Source organism: Chiloscyllium punctatum, chromosome 3 (genome assembly GCF_047496795.1).
Source record: "Chiloscyllium punctatum isolate Juve2018m chromosome 3, sChiPun1.3, whole genome shotgun sequence".
Taxonomy (NCBI): Eukaryota; Metazoa; Chordata; class Chondrichthyes; order Orectolobiformes; family Hemiscylliidae; genus Chiloscyllium; species Chiloscyllium punctatum.
In genome coordinates, this window is record NC_092741.1 from 152812415 (window position 1) to 152830365 (window position 17951).

General features: G+C 39.3%; 1 protein-coding gene across 1 annotated transcript in view; it reads left to right on the plus strand.

Moving 5' to 3' along the window:
- LOC140466829 (uncharacterized) overlaps positions 1–17591 on the plus strand; it is a 55221-nt gene extending 37630 nt beyond the window's left edge. The window contains exons 3-6 of the mRNA XM_072562525.1: positions 6214–6319; positions 9488–9945; positions 12546–12756; positions 14555–17591. Of these exons, the coding sequence (XP_072418626.1) occupies positions 6214–6319; positions 9488–9945; positions 12546–12756; positions 14555–14724 (945 nt within the window). The 3' untranslated portion in view covers positions 14725–17591. The remainder of the gene's footprint in view (positions 1–6213; positions 6320–9487; positions 9946–12545; positions 12757–14554) is intronic.
- Positions 17592–17951: the final 360 nt, after the last annotated feature.

Genomic DNA, 17951 nt, shown 5'->3' on the forward strand with positions numbered 1-17951 from the left:
TCCTCTTCCACAACTAATCAAGAACCGATCCATCTCAGTCTTAAATGTAGAGAAGGACTCTGTCCCTATAGCTGTCTGTGGCAAAGAGTTCCAAAGATTCACAACTTTCTGAGAATATGGGGTTACACAGTGGCTCAGTAGTTAGCATTGCTGCCTCACAGCGCCAGAGACCTGGTTCAATTCCAGCCTTGGGTGTCTGTGTGGAGTTTGCACATTCTCCCTGTGTCTGAGTGAGTTTTCTTTGGGTAGTCTGGTTTCCTCCCACAGACTGAAGACGTGCAGGTTAGGTAAATTGGCCATGCTAAATTGTCCCATAGTATCCACGGTTGTGCAGGTGGACTAGACATGGGAAATGCTGGTATGATGGTTGGCGGGTGTGTGAACCCCCTTCAGATGGTTGATGCAGTCTTGATTGGCTGGATGACCTCTATCTGCATAATAGGGATTCTATGAAAAATTCCTCTTCATCACAGTCTTAAATTGGTATCCCTTTATTTTGAGATTATGCCCTATGGTCTAGACTCTCCCAGGAAAGGAACCCATATCACAACATCTACCCTGTCAAGCCCTTAAGATTCCTATATGTTTCAATGAGATTGCTGTCCAATCTTCTAAATTCCAGTGAGTAGGTTCCAACCTGTTGAAGCTTTACTCATAGGACAACTTCTCCATTCCAGGGATCATCATAGTGAACCTTCCCTGAACTGCCTCCAATGAAATGATGTTGTTCCATAATTAAGAGACTAAAACTGCTCACTGTACTCCAGATGTGATCTCTCCAGCCTCATGTACAGTTGTAGTAAGACTTCCCTACTCTTGTACTCCAAACCCCTTGAAATAAAGACCAACATTCCATTCGCCTTCCTGATTTCCTGCTGCACCTGTGTGCTGGCTTTCTGTGTTTTTGTGTTGCAGCTTTCTGCAGCTTCTCTCCATTTAAATAAATACACTGTTCTTTTGTTCTCCTTTCCAAAATGAACAACTTCATATTTTCCAATGTCATACTTCACTTAACAATTACTTGTCCACTTACATAATCTATCATCATCTCTCTATAAACTGTTTGAATCCTTTTTACAAACTGCCTTTCTACCTGTTTTTGTGCAATCTTCAAAATTGTTTTTGTTTTGAGATTAGATTATATTCCCTACAGTGTGGGGCTCAACCAGACCACACCGACCCTCCGAAGAGTAACCTATCCTGACTAATGCACCTAACACTATGGGCATTTTAGCATGGCCAATTCACCTGACCTGCACATCTTTGGACTGTGGGAGGAAACCAGAGCATCCAGAGGAAACCCACACAGACACAGGGAGAACGTGCAAACTTCACACAGACTGTCGCCCGAGACTGGATTCGAACCTGGGGCCCTGGTGCTGTAAGGCAGCAGTACTAATCACTGAGACACCTTTATGAATGGGGAATGGTTTTCAGTCAATCAATTTGAATGTTAGGAGTTATAGTTAAGTTGGCTGAAGGAGAATCTGCAGGTTAATGTATTTGTTGCAGTACATTCACTTCCTTCCTCTAAGTCATCAATATGTATTGTTAACAGTTGTGGGCCCAGCACTGATCCCTGTGGAGGCCACTGGTTGCAAGTTGCCAACCTGCTAAAGAATCCCTTCTCCCCATTCACTGTCTCCTACCCATTAGCCAATTCTCTATCCATGCCATTGTACTATCTCTAATACCATGGGCTCTTATCTAATGACTTAATGTTTTGTGCACTGCCTTGTCTATTGTTGCCAGGAAGTCTAAATACAACATGTCTACTCGTTCCCCTCTATCCATTCTGTTCAGAAGTCAAGATGACTCTTCATCAGAGCTCTGAGTCATCCAGACTCTAAGCGTTAGCTTGCTCTCTCTCCATGGATGCAGTCTGACCTCCTGTGATCTCGAGTATTTCCTTATGTAGCTACGTGTAAGTTTTGTTTGCTTACACTGCTGTGAAGTGGATATTATGTCACACTAAAGGTTGTTATATAAATACAAATTAATGTTGTACACACATAATTGAAATTCTGTGATGGGCTGATAACGGAACATGTGTTAGAATAAATAGGTATCCTTAAGCATTGTCCATTCATCTCTAGAACTCAATTTTGGATTACTGAAATTCAGCTTGTTTGTATTGGCTGCTAACTTTGGCCAGATGTTTTTAATGTGAGGGAGTTTTATAATCCAAATTTACATGTGTCCTTGTGTCTGCAGGTAGACGCAGAAATTTTGTATGTTAAGTGTACTAAAGTATGGTGCTAGAAATGTTTGTAAGAAATTAATTCCTTCCCTTTCTGTACAGAAATTAATAATTTGATATTATCTCATTATTAATGTGTGGCTTTTTAAACTTTGATGTTATGTAACTTATTATGAGGCACGCCAATATTTTGGTTTCCAAATCCATCAGCCACGATTAGGTTATTAAATTCTGTAGCCATTTTGTGGTCACATTTTGAAATCTAATTAAAGATGCTGAGTGCTACCTTAAGAATATGCCAGATTTTTATCAGTCATTTTATTCCAGAAGCTAAAATGTTGATTTTAGAGTGGTGCTCAAACTGGCTTTTAAAAGAATGATTGCATACTCTGAAAAGAGATTCCACAATCATTGGCATAGTGACTTTGAGGTAACATTTCAGCATTGTAGCCTTAATTTTCACTTGTGGAGATGGCCTCATGGTATTGTTGCTAGGCTGTTAGTCCCGAGGTTGAGATGATATTCTGCAGAGCTGGATTCAAATCCTGTCCATGGTAGGTGGTGGAATATGAATTCAATGCACATCTGGAGTTAAGAGTATAATGATGACTATGACTAGGTTGTCAGGGAAAGCTCATCTGGTTTACTAATATCTATTAGGGAGGGGAACTGCCATCCTTACCTAGTCTGGTCTATATGTGACTCTAGATCCACAGTAAAGTGGCTGACTCTTAACAATTAGCAATGGGCAATAAATTCTGACCTAGCTAGCAATGCCCTCATCCTGTGAATGATTTAAAAAAATCAGATACTCTTATTGTGTTCTAGATAGAGAAATGGAAGTTTGTAGGAGGAAAATAGTTTCTTCAAAAGGTACGTCGCAATTAAATAAATTAATCTTTGGCTGCATTTTGCTAATTTTCCTGTATGACCTTACATCAGTAACCTTTACACAGATCCAATTTTCTGAAGCCTTATTGAGGTATCGTTTAATTGTTAGTCTGAAGTCCATTGCCACTCCTTGCTTGGCACAATGTATTTACCATTAAACTGTTTCTGATAGTGTTTGCAAAAAGAGAATGTTTGAAGTACAAAGTTTATTTACTGTTAATGGTATATATTAACACTATGTATTTCAATTTAACCTTTCCAGAGAATTTGGGTTGTAGTCTTTTACTGTAGACTTACAACTTCAACTTCCATGAATTTTTTATACGTTTCACAATTTTGGAATTCTGTGGTTCCGTGTTGAGTCTTCTGAAGAACCAACATCATTAAAAATGCTAATTTTCTGAACATTGCCTCTTTAATGTTCATAGGACCTTGTGGTTAACGTTGGTTACTGCATTTCCTACATTAAAACAGCAAGAATGTTTCAAAATAATTAACTGACTGCTAAGCATTTTGGGACCTCCCATGTTCTAAAAAGATGCTGAACAATTTTAAGTCTTTTCTTCATAAAACCTGCAAAGTAGTTTACTGGGTTTGTGTTGTACTAACATGAATGTGTTTGGGAACTGACAGTGCACAGAAAATTTAAATCCTAAAACCCCATGTTCAGAGTTAGTTTTTAAAGTTTTAGCTCTTTAAATTCTGTTTTTAACAAAAGCAGCCTAAGCCTTGCCTGGTATTAGTCTGTGATGGCTTGCCCTCCGAACATAATAACCCAGTGCATAAAACTTTTTTGATATTTAGTGCTGCCAAAATATGTGTGCTGCTTTATAATTGCAAAGTTTTGCCAAATATTCATAACTCCCTCTCCAGGATAGTATTTGTGTGCAATACTTTATCTATGCCATGCAAAATGCAGATATGCAAATGAGATGGCAATAAGATGCTTCAAAGTCCCTATAATACTGCCTGCAATCTGATCATCATATTGATGTTGATGCTTTAAATACATTTATTAATCTGAGCTTCTGTTTCTTGAATGGGTGGCACAGTGATTAACACTGTTGCCTCATAGCATCAGGGACCCATGGGTGACTGTCTGTGTGGAGTTTGCACATTCTCTCCATGTCTGCATAGTTTTCGCTGGGTGCTCTGGTTTCCTCCCACAGTCCAAAGATGTGCAGGTTAGGTGGACTGACCATGCTAAATTGCCTCAAAGTGTCCAGAGCGAGGCAGGCTAGGTGGATTAGCTGTGGGAGATGCAGGGTTATAGGGTTCATGTGGAGGAGCCGGTGTTGGACTGGGGTGGACAAAGTTACAAATCACACAACACCAGGTTATAGTCCAACAGGTTTATTTGGAGGCACTAACTTTCAAAGCACTGCTCCTTCATCAGGTGGTTGTCACCTAATCCTTTCATAACCCCTCTGAAAGCTAGTGCTTCCAAATAAGCCTGTTGGACCATGACGTGGTATTGTGTGGATTATAGGGTATGATACTCTTCAGAGGGTCAGTGTGGACTCTGTGGGCTGAATGGCCTGTTTCCACACTGTAGGGATTCTATGATTTAGCAGACAAGTGTCTTGATTCTGGAAGTGGGCTTCACAGATTAGAAAACTGCTAAGTTCAGGATCTGCTTGTGTTGGGTTAACTATAACAATGATGCTTTAGTTGACCTGATACACAAAGTTACCTCAGCCACTATACCCAGCAGAAAATATGTGTATGTCTGCAGTTTTGTGACAAGGCATCTAGACACAGTATTGGACATGATCTAGATGAGATGAAGATCATTAGTTTCCTATCTCTACTATTATTTAGGAAGTGAATAGGTAGCAGCAATAAACAAGATGTTAATTCCAATAATATTTTTCTAGCAGAAATAGAAACCTCTTAAACTATAGTCAGACAATTTTAATTTTTGTCACACATTAGAACAGAGAAGTGTCCTGTGAATTAAGCTATTTTAAATAGAGTTGAAGAGATTTGTTCTGAAGCTTTAGGTGAAGGCACCAAAATATTATGAAACACTCAAACTGGCAGCCAGATGCTTGTATACACTGACGAATTCTGAAGGAGTACATTACTGTAGCTTACTGTGTGTACAGTGCTCTCTGTACAAGTGGGTCAAAGTTATTTTAAGTCTAAAATAAATAAAAGACAATTTTAAAGCTAAAGGCTGTTTTGTAAGCATATTGCAAACAATTTAACATTTTCTCAAAACTTTCTTAAAGGATGATTGGTTAAAATGTTGTGCAGGGAGTGAAAAATACAAGGATACTGAGTGTTACAACTAAAGAAGATGCTGCAGCAGTCTGAAGCTGTATACAACATCTGGCCGGTTGTATTTGACTTGGAATAGCTTGATACTTGTGTCTTATGGCAAAAATAAAGTTTGGTCCATTCCCTCCTACTAGTGGCCCTTTGGAAGACCTAGCCCCTTAGTCCACTTCCCAATCCCCGCGATCTTATTATAAATACTTACTCACTTCTTTTGTAAGAGTAGATGAATCTACGCCGAAGAATTGTACATCAAACTAAAAACTAACCAATATCAGACTTTATTCCCTCCCTTTTTCCCTGAAAAAACCCCATAAAAGTGATTAGCTGATGTAGCATCTTGTGTGTTTTGGAGGCAGAAGGGAAAACGACTCAGTAAACAGGAAGAGATGCTAGTTTTGAAGTGAAACCACATATATTGCATGATTAGTCAGTATGATTTTAATTACCAGTACTTTGTCTGAAATGGTTTATTTAATGTCTGCAACTGAGCTGTGGTAAGTACTGTGGAACAGATTAGCTTATTGTATTTCATTTAGGCTTGTTCCGATGTAGAACCACAAAAAAAGATTTAACCACTTCAAGTCCCTTATCTCACTGAAATGGAGATTTTCGGTAACAATCTCCCATTCAAAAATGATTTAACCCTCTTTATTCATTGCTGCATAATGCTTTAATAATAAGACATAACAAGGTGTTTTGGGCAACTTTTCCTTTGTTACATCCAGGCCTGAGTGTAGGTATAAAGATTGTAAACACTGTGAAACTAAGGTTCAATTGGGAAGATTAAAAATTCCTTTATTTTTAATTTCACAATATTAATATAATATTCTTTGAAATAGGCAATGTCTTCAACAAAGGTGCCAGAAAGCCTAGTTGACTATGAAATAGATGGATCTGGCTTGGAGTCTGAAGATGATGATATCTATTCTGGCTCTGGCTCTGGTGGTAAGTGATTTTTTTTGTTTCAAATAATGTTCCTGGATGTTTGACTTAAAGTTTTAAATTTAGATGCAGATAAAGTTCAGCCATAATCAATTCTTTTAAAAAAAAGATCAGGAGTGACACAATGTAGGATTGGATGCTATAATCCATAAAGAATTGTTTTTATCACCTTTTACACATTCTTGCCCTCTACACCCATCACCATCTCTAAAGCAACACAAATACTTAAAACCTTTTCAAAATGTAATTATTTCTGTTCGGAAGGAGGGAAAATTGAGGACTGTTCAGCCAACTATTACGATGTGCATTGTGCTGTTTGTATACCTCTTTGACTGAGCCTCCAATATTTGGGATACCAAGAAAAATGTGCTGTTATGAGTCATTGAATGCTTATGATGTGGAAGCAGGCCATTCTGCCCATCTAATCCCTCTAAAGAGCATCCCACCTATCCCAGTAACTCAGTATTTCCACGTCTAATCCACCTAGCCTGCACATCATTTAGCATGGCCAATCCACCTAACCTGCATATCTTTAGCCTGTGGGAGGAAACCAGAGCACCTGGGCAAAATCTGCACAGACACAGGGAGAATGTGCAAACTCCACACAGGCAATCTCCCAAGGCTGGAATCGAACCCGCGTCCCTGATGCTGTAAGGCAGCAGAGCGAGCCACTATTGCCACCCCTAAATTTAGTGAGTGTTTTGTAAGCAATAACAAAGAAACAGAAAACAAATAATTGCAAGAAAAGGATTTCCCAACTTCTTGTGGGATCTTCCCATTCTGTGACATCTGGTTACAAATCCCTGGACATCCACAAAGATTTCTAAGGTATATAATCACCCCAGGTCATGTGATGTCATTACCCTGATCATGATGCAATGTGTAAAGAAACCAATGTACAACATTCATTCCCATTCTCAGTGAGGAACAAAACTTCATTGATGACGCTCCTGTCTGACCTCCTCCCCACCTCTATCCACCTATCGCACTCTCAGCTAGGTTTCCCCCAGCCCCACCCCTTCCCGTTATCTCTCCAAACCCTTAGCCTCATTCCTGATGAAGGGCTTTTGTCGATTTTCCTGCTCTTGGATGCTGCCTGACCTGCTATGCTTTTCCAGTGCCACACTTTTGACCCTGATTGTATGATAATGCTGAGCAACAGCAACCAAAACCAAAACAACCAAATTGTCAGTCAAGAGTAATTTATGTTCTGATCCAGATAGGTATCCAATCACCAAATCAGAATGAGTTGTCAAATCTCCAAAACATTGTGGAGTCATACAGGCATGCAGCACATAATCTGGCCCTTTGGCCCAACATGTCTATGCTGCCCAACAAACAATAAACTACACTAATCCCATTTACCTAAACTTGGCCCTGCCATTTTAAGTGCTTATCCAGATGCTTCTTAAATGCTACAAGAGTGCCTGCCTCCATGACCCTCTCAGATAGCACGTTCCAGAGTCTACCACCCTCTGAGTGAAAAGCTCTTTCCTCAGATCCCCTTTAAACCACTTACTCGTCACCTTAAAAATTTATGCTCTCTGGTCTTGAATACTCCTGCTAGGGGGAAAAGATTCTCACAATTTACTTTGTCTCTACTTCTCATTATTTTGTATATCTCAGCCAGATTCCCCCTACAGCCTCCTGTGCTCCAGAGAAAACAAACCCAGTGTATCAAGTCTTTCTTCATAACAGAGACTGTTCAAACCCAGCTACATCCCGTGCACCCTCTCCAGTGCAACCATGTCCTTCCGATAGTGTGCAACCTGAACTACACACAGTGTTCCATCGGTGGCCTAACCAATGTTTTATAAAGTTGTAACTAGCCCTCGTGGCTGCAACATTCTACCCCTGCCCCACCCCCACCCTCCCAGTTAATGAAAGCGAGCATCCCAGATGCCTTCTTCCCCATCCTGTCCACCTGTGCTGATACCTTCAGGGATCTACGCACTTGTGCACCAAGGTCCCTTTGTTCCTCAGTAGGAACCTAACATTCATTGTGTATGTCCTTCCCTTTTTAGACTCTCAAAATGCATTGCCTCACACATATCAGGATTAAATTCTATCTGCCATTGGTGTATCCAATTTACCAGCTGATTAGACTGTAGCCTGAGACTTTCATTCTCACTATCAACAACACTAATTTTCATGTCATTTGCAAATTTACTAATTGTACCTTTTACGTTCACATCTAAGTTATTAATGTAGATAACAAACAACAGGAATCCCAGCACCACTAGTCATAGGCTTCCAGTCACAAAAATGGACCTCCATCTTTGCCTCCTATTTGCAAGCTAAGTTTGGATCCAGTTTGCCAACTTGCATTGCTAGGGTCATGATTATGATGTCATCATGATAATCATATATAGTTATCGGTCTCCACCTTACTGAGCTCCGTCATCTTGCAGCATGACATGCTACAGTACATCCAAATGGCTTAGATATAACCCAGACATACAAGTATCTGTTATTACAATCTATGCATGTATATATCAGGCACTGTGATGAAAGTTCATTGAGTGATTCAGTACCATATGACTCTCATTTCATCCTTATGTTACAGGAGCTCATGTGTATTACAGCATAATAGTTGCAGATCATCCATCTTTAATGGCCCATCAAGTCAGTTCCTGTAGCATTTATGACAGATAAGAGCTTCTCAGTGCACTAGGCTTCTGAAAGTGTCACTAAATCATTATTTGTGATACAGTTAATTGCAGAAGTATTTTGTCCAAGTAAAAGTCCAAACACTGGGAAACATAGGATATTTTACCATGCATGCTGGATGGCTTTGGTGCATGAATTGTTCATCAAAGTTGATTTGCTGCAGCACAAGTTTAGATGACAATGTAATCCAGTGGTCACAGAATTTATGATTTAGTGCTACCTCTACTCAGCAGTACCCATTTCAATAAACTTCATATGAGTATCAAATGCTGATTTATATAGAACAAATGTTTAGCTACATGATAGTTGAGCAGGATTTCCTGACTTGATCAAAGAGTTAGTTTCTCGTTGTTTTCATTGCTTTTCAACTCTGGCATGATAGCAATGCCTTGATAGAAGGTGAAATTCTTTCAGAGACACTAATTTAATATCGAATATGAGTTTAGAATATTGCAACAGAAATAGATGTTCCTCTAAGTGTTCCATTTTTTTCCCCTGTAGATGGCTTTATGCTGAGAAATTTTGATGTGGAGCATACAACGACTTATCGCACACTTCCTTCAACAGCTTCAAGTAATTTCCATTCATCAAGCCAAGTAGCCATGACAAGTGATATGATCACAGAAGCAGATGTGAATATTTTACTGGTGCATCATGACTTACCAGTGGTTGATACAACTATTGGAGCCACAGTGACGAGTAGTAAATCTACAACTTTTATTCCACAAGACACTGATATTCATCTTGTTCCTAAAAACGACACTAAAAGTTTTCTGGCGCGTGGAGTTGGATCCAAACATGATGTTACTGAAGTGAGCAGTGCCAAGCCTACTGTTTATGCCACGTTACCAGAGAATGCAGTTACTGCTGTCGATGATGAGTCCTTAGCTGTCTCAAAGATGTTTGCAGTAAATGAAGTGACAACCATGATGGGTCAAACTTCTGAACAATCTGAAAAGGTGAGTTTGAAAATAAAATCCAATTTGTACTGTGAAGTTAGTTCTCAGATCAAGCAATACATGCAAGTTCAGCTTTGTTAAAGGAATAGATTAAATAAAAATGACCACTCACATATTAATCATCACAGAATGAAATTTCAAGACCAATTATATTTTATAAAAATTAAACATCAGGCACTCAGTGCCTTGATAGGTTTCCCTTAAATTCTTTGAAATTTTAATTGAATTTTTAATCTGAAAGCATTAAAAAGTGCAAATCGGCTAAGTTTCAAGTGTACTTTTAAGGCCATTACTGCATCAAACATTGTGATGTCAAAAGATCCTAACTGGGTTTTGTCTGGCAAGGTAAAATGTGAAGTGTTTTTAATTTTCACCTCCACACAAAGTATAACTTAAGTGTTGCTCGATCTCATAGAGTCATATATGTTTACACCATGGAAACAGGCCCTTCGGCCCAACTTGTCCATGCCACCCAGTTTTCTCAATTAAACTAGTCCCATTTGCCTGCATTTGGTCCATATCCCTGCATTCCCATTCACATAACTGTCCAAATTTATTTCTTAAATAACAAAATTGTACTCACGTCCACCACTACCCTCGGCAGCCTGTTCCAGACATTCACCACCATCTGTGTGAAAACATTCCCCTGTGGACCCTTTTGTATCTCTCTCCTATCATTCTAAACCTATTCCCTCTAGCTTTAGACTTCCCTACCATTTCTGGTGTATGAGCCAAACAATCACTTGATGTGTCAGCATGTGGTTGAAGGTATCAGAATTAGATTTGATACTGCCTACAAGTACATTCTTTGGCATGCGTTAATTAGGACAAACGGCTTTTTTCCCCGACCAACTGAAGTGTCTTATTGCTGCCTTGCTGAAATCATGCTGAACATCTTCCAGGGCTACACACCTGTATATCCCAATGTGAATTTATCCATTCAGTAATCTTCTTCAATTTGCAGAGTGAAATCCAACTTTGGTCTACAGGGGTGGATGTGCCACAATGGTAATACAATGAACCAGTAATCCACAGGCCCAAGCTTGTGGACTTGTTGGGCCGAAGGGCCTGTTTCCACACTGTAGAGAATCTAATCAAATCTAATCTAAGTGGAGAGTGAGATAGTTGATGAAATGCAAAAGAACAATGCAAATGAGATTGATATATACTTCACAGATTTAAAAGAAAGTAAAACTGTTCTAAATTAGTGCTCAACACATCAAGCAGCATCTGTGAAGAGAAATCAGAGTTACTGTTTCAGGTCTGGTGACTCTTCCTCAGAATAGTTGTGAGGAAGGGTCACTGGACCCACAATATTAACTCTGATTTCTCTTCACAGGTGCTGCCAAAATATTGGCCTTATCAGTGATGGTCACAACCCAAGAAAATAATTTTAATAAGTATGTACATTTACAAAAACAGGTGGTTTTACTGCTTTAAATGATTCGTGCACAAATTGGGCCCATTTTAGCAAAGATGTTTTTCCTCCAAGTGTCAACTCCCAGTCATTTGCAATTAATCAGATACAAAATCTGTCATGAATCAGTACAACGTGATTTAATTGTAATTTTAAATGTACTTTAGAAAAGGTTTTACACATTTAAGTGCGATACCTTGCCAAAGTTTGAAACAACTGAAAAATGCATTTTTATTAAGTTAGAGTTATTTTCTAATAAAAACATAAAATACTGGAGATGCAGAAAATCTAAAATGAAATAAAAATTGATGGAGAATTTGATCAGGTCTGACAGCTTCTTTGGAGAGAGAAGCAGAGTTAACATTTTGAGTCTGGAATGACCTCTTCAGAACTGATGCTGGCTGGAAAGTTATGGGCTTCTTTGCTGCTGACCCTCACCATCTGCTGCACTTGGTCCTCCTTCTCCTTTGTCAACAGCATAAAGTTCATTATTTTCCCCGAGAAAGATTGATTCTGGTCTCAAAACATTAACTCTATTTTTCCTCCCTGCAGATGTTGCCACACCCGCTGAGATTCTCTTGCGCTTTTGTTCTTATAAAATTTAGTTTCTAGCTAAATTGGAAAACAGTCATCTATACCTGAGTTTAAAAAAAAAATTAAATGTTTAACTTTGTGATTTTGCGCCCAAAAGATCCTGTTTAATTTTTAAAATCTTCACGAACATGTGAACAAACAGTTAATGGAAATTCCTAGCGGTGATAAATTCATCCTGGAGTAGTGGTCCATTTTATGGGAAGTGTCTGTTTTGAGTGTGATGTGTTTAAAACTAACTCAAAAGAACACAGGCACCTTACTTTAGCATCAGTTACATAGATCTTGACTGAATTGTATCATAAATAAACACAATTATGCTGAAACTTAAGGCTTTACAATTTTCACATAAAGGGATTCTTTGTTTGTTGATGTAGGGGTACATGCACCGAAAAACACTGCTACCTATACTCAAAAATTGTAGATCAGGAAGATAATTTTCACTTTCAGTAAATATTGATACACATTACAAATACCGTACTAAAAAGCCTTTGTGGAATCTTTTGTTTTGAAGTATCTGTGTACTATTTGCAATAACTTGAATTTAATAAAACTTTGATCATTCCTAAACTTTTTGACTGGTTCCTTTTAGGAAGTGAAGAACGAGATGGTTGATGATTTACAACTGAACAATGTATTCAATGAGAGTGATATATACTTCACAGATATAATAGAAAGTAGAACTGTTCAGAATCAAAACCACATTCCAGATTCAAAAACATCTATTGAGCCACCGCAGGAGAGATACTCTCATGAAGCCAGTGCATCTGGGAGCTTTCTGGAACGAAGGGAATTATTGGCAGGTACGCATGTTACATTTTTTTTGCGCAGCCATTGTTTCTCACGCAATGCACGCATACAGAAACTGCTGCAAATACATTAGTACGTGTAAAGGGAAAAGATACTTTTGCACTTTCAGATGTAACGTAATGATCTGAGCAAATCTGCCAAGTACTCCACATGACAAACATCAAACTTTTGCTGACAAACCTACTTTGTTTCTGACATTTAATCACAGATTTCACAATATATTTTGGGTGCTGATTGAATGTCTAACATTTCTGTATAACACAATCTTAGTTTAGCAAGCATTTCTGCCAAAGACTGCATTCTACAAAACTAACAATTAAGTAAATTACGCAGACCCTTTTAAAAGGAGTGATAGTACCAAAAAATGCAATATGTATCACTGGAGGGAATTCACTGAATCAAGGAGTGAAATGGGAGGCCCTATTTTGATGGTGCTGGGAACTATGGGCTGCCTTATGTTGGGGGCAGGAAGGCAGTGAGATGGCGAGCCGGACAAAGAGTGGCAGATAAACGTTTAAAGAAGCAATTATTATCTCATTCAACCGAGTTTGCTGGTTTTCTTGAGAATTGAATGTCAGATGCACTGTCAGTTTCCCAAAAATTCAAAAGATGGTGGCATTCTGATGAAGCTTCCCATCCAAAGAGGGAAGTCAGCTATTCAGGAGCTATCTTCCGTTGGTGTGGAAATGTTTCCAAAAGAGGAGGGAAGGCCATCACTGAGACGAGGGGCAGATCAAATGATCTGATGGACAGCTTAAAAATATTGTGGGGGTGGGTCAGCCAATAGTGGTGCTTACCTCGCAGTGAAAGAGGAAGGGACCAACTGACATAGGTGGGATCAGGAAGGCCTGGGTCACATTGGGTAACATCTCCTACAAAGGCAGCAACTGGTAAAGTGGAGAGTGGGATTAAATTATTCCTGAGATTCATTCATTCAGTTCTCCTGGACAGCAAAGCCAAACAGGAGAGATGCAGAGGGAGAATGGACCAGCTACTGGGGGCACCAACGATGGAGATGCAGCAGCAATTAGGGGAGGGCATTAAATGATGATTTAGCCCCCAGGAATGTGTGAAAGAAAAGGATGCTAAAGGAAATAGCAGCAGGAGTGAGTGAGTACCAGGAGAGGGCACATTGCATCTCCAGCGCTTTCAGCTGATCTTTTCATAAGATGACACCTATGCATATCGGTAAATCCCAACATTGCTGATTTCTACTGCTATGTCTGTCCAGGTTTCTTTAATCAGGCTGAAGGTCCTCTTCCTTTCATGGGTGATTTGTGCCTCCTTCTCGTCTTGTGCAGCCTTTAAAGTAAATTGAGATGCTAAAGCACATGGAAGTATTTAAAGGGACAAGAACATGTTGGCATATGGTCCCTTTTTATTTGCTATTTCAGATGGACTCCCCATTTGCGCTAAGATGAACAGTCCTGTTATCAGTACTTTCAAGCGTTCTAATCCCAATTCCCACACTAAATTGTTTGTGTTGTTATTGGTTTTCTGCCTGCCTGGTTTCTTCCTGATGAAACAGATTCTGAGGACCAGTCAAATAAGAAACATTGGGAACATTGACTGTCCAGTGGTATATCTATTAGTATTTAGTATGCACTAAAATACATGTATAGTTGTTGAAACATGATCTCATTGTGTTTCCTTTTGGGGGAAGTGATTGTGTCTTTGCAAGTTCGGAGGGATTTGGGATTTGCAAACTATCTTCTTCCCGATAGAAACCTCTCAGGTGTGAATATTTTATGTTTCTTTCTACATTTGATTTTGTTTCATTTCATATTCCAGCAACTGTTGCTTCAGGATTTGTGGGACTTGTACTTGCTGTTCTACTTGTTGCGGTGCTCGTGTATCGAATGAAGAAAAAGGATGAAGGAAGTTATACGTTGGATGAATCCAAGCAACTACCAAATGGAGGCTACCAGAAACCACAAAAGCAAGAGGAGTTCTATGCATAAATGTATTTCTAAAAATGTTATCTATCAATCTTTTATGCAAAATGAACACTTTTTTTCTCTTGCCTGGACTAGAAAGTGAATCTGAAAGAAAAACCCGCCAGTCTAGCCTCTATTGCCATGCCACAATGATTGTATTTTTGACAGTTCTGATACAGACAGAGGTAGCACGTTTGTCCTGCAATGAGGTGTCTTGCCATTTGGCTTCATGGGTGAGGAGACTTGGTTAAATTTTCACTGCAATTTTTAAGTTGTAGAATACAGCTGCCTTTTGAAATGGTGGGGTAAAATAGCTTGGCTTTAAAAAAAACCACTTAGGAAAAGAAACCCAGCTGGGAATGCACAGTACAATATTGTAAAGCCACAAACTGCCTAAATCTTGTAAATGTCATTATTATAAAAGTATCAGCCAAATGAGAGGGGTAAAAATGACATGGGTTCTTGTACTATTGTGATTTCAAGTTGTATGGAAGTTGACCCTATGTACCTATTGAGGTAGGTTTACATTAGAGATTCCTAGTGAACTTGGTCATGCATTGTTTTTAGTTGTGTGTTGCAGTTCATAGAAAAAGATGCATTTAAATTTTTAAAGAGGTTAACTAAGTTCAGGCATTCCTTCAGTTCAATTGGAATTGAAGGACTAATTGGTAAAATGTAGTCCATTCTAAATACAGTAAACTTTGTGTTATCTGGCACTCTTCCATTCACCATAATTTCTGACAGCTCCATGTTTTAAAAGCTAATCAATGTCCAGGTTATGCATATTAACAACAACAATGGATTGTAAACCTGAAGAAATTGTTCTTCATCTTTACATTGAAATGATTAATGTTTTGCGTCTGTTTTGGTTATTCACCATTTGGAGTAACCGATGGTGAAACTGATTTCTTTACAATAGCTGGTCTGAAAGTCATGCTGTCAGTTGTAGTGATTCCACTATGAGGTACTGCTGTGGCAGTCCCGTAACAGCCACCCTTCATCTGCTGCCTCCTCTCAACTCTTCAAAGACAATTCAGCACTTTGCCCTGAACCTGGAATAATGTAACACCCCATTAACTAACATTTTAGATGAAATGACACCAATCATTCCCCTAGGGTGCCAGATAACCCGCATTTTACTGTTGTTTAATTGATCAAAGTGTGGGGGCGGCGGAGGCGGGGAGTAGTAGTTGAATGTTGCTTTGTGAGTTAAATATACTTTTGGTCCTGAAACTTTCAGTTAATTCCTGCAGTCGATATGCTTTTATACTGTAGCAAGTCATTGGAGCGTCTAAATCCTTTTAAAGAGCTGGGCCTCTGAAATTGAATGAGGGGGTGGGGTGTGCGGGTGGTGTGTTGGGGAGAGAGGTTGGGAGTTCCATGGTTTTACACTGACAGGGTTTGTACATGGGTGTTGGGAGCTCAAACAAGGTAAAGTTGATTTGGCTGCTGCCTACTTGCCTGTCCTGACCTGGCTCCCATTTCCCAGGCGGCAAAGGAGTTGCCAGGCAACCCGCCTGTGCCCGGACCTGATGAATGGCTGGTTAAGTGGCTCATCTCATCTTTGCTGCTATCCCACCGACAGCAGAGGAGGTCCTTGCCAAGTGGATGGCAAGGCAGCTGTTGTAGGGTAAGGATGGGGAAAACTCCTTTGGGGGTCCAATGTCTATTGGATGAACAATCCTCAAGATCATTGCCCTGAATCATCTGCATTGGTTTTACAATCCTCACCCCCACCCTCCTACTGTCACCTCTCTCCCCCATCCCAAGTGGATTCTGCCAGCCAAGCCCTGGATGTACTTGAGGTCTCTTCCATTAGCTCATCTTCCTCACGGACTGCCTGTAGTCCCAAAAGTGGCCATTATTTGGAACTGGCAGTGCCGAGACTGTTTGGGCGATTGGATTGGGCCATCAGCTTTCTCGGGGTGGGCCTTGCTCCCTGGGTTAAGGTGACATCTCACCTTTACCCAATTACCATGATGCTTTGGGGCAGCCAGTATTGGTGGGAATACAAGCTCCATGAAATGTCAGGTGATGTGGCAGGAAATCCCACCATCTCAACCATCCTGCCCTCAGTAATGTACAGTGTTCATCCACACCAATTCTTTTTTTTGCACAGACGAGTATTTTTGTTCTTCTTGATATTCAGTGGTGTTGATCATTTAATTTAAATAATTGAAATTGATCATTTTCAGGCATACCTCTGTTTTCTCCCTGCAAGCATAACGCAATTACTCCATTTAATCTATCCAAAACACTATGTTGAGACACTATAAGGTTCACATATGAAATACAGTCACCAATTATACAGTCAAATACAGAAAAGTGAAATGTCTTGCACCTTTTATACAAATTGTGTAAAAAAAAGAGCTGGGATTTGAACTAGCAGTCGGTGATATGGTTCTTTCTCAGCTGCTGCACAGTTCCTCCTATACGTTTCTGCATTCCTGATTTATATTTCTAACAATGTAACAACTTAACGCGGTTTTAAACTTATGAACAAATGGGTGTATAAAGGAGACAACTGTATATGCCTCTCACTGTTTTTGAATCACTGCCATTTTGAAGAGTTGGGTAAATGGAATTTTGTAAAGTTGAACTGTAATTGCAATTTCATGATTCAGCAGTTGAAGATCTGCATTTTCTAAAGTTAACAAAGAATAAACCAAATATAATTATTTTTGTATGATAGAACTAGTCATTAATCTTTGTTTAGAATCATTTATGACTAGCAAACTGGCTAGATGTCAAAGGATTTGGTTAAATGGTGTTTGTGACTTTGTGACTCTTATCATGACTGTTGAACTTTATTCTGACCTTTTGTTCATGCTTTCTATTTATTAACTGTGTTGTTTCGATATGTATCAGACAATAAAAGAACACAGAAACAATTCATTGTCAATAATTTATGAAAACATTTAACTTAAACCTGAAAATTAAGTTATTTGAGAACTCCTTTAAGGTTAGGTACATATATTGCAGGATTTTCAGTTGTAAGTTTCCAAAAAAGTGCAAAATAAACTATCTTCTGATTCCTGAAGAAGGGCTTATGCCCGAAACGTCGATTCTCCTTCTCCTTTGATGCTGCCTGACCTGCTGCGCTTTTCCAGCAACACATTTTTAAGCTCTGATCTCCAGCATCTGCAGTCCTCACTTTCTCCCAAAATAAACTATCAGACTAAGTAGGTTTCTATTGCTTAGCAAGATTTATTTTACTGGTTAAATGCACAGAGATAAGACACAACAAGTGA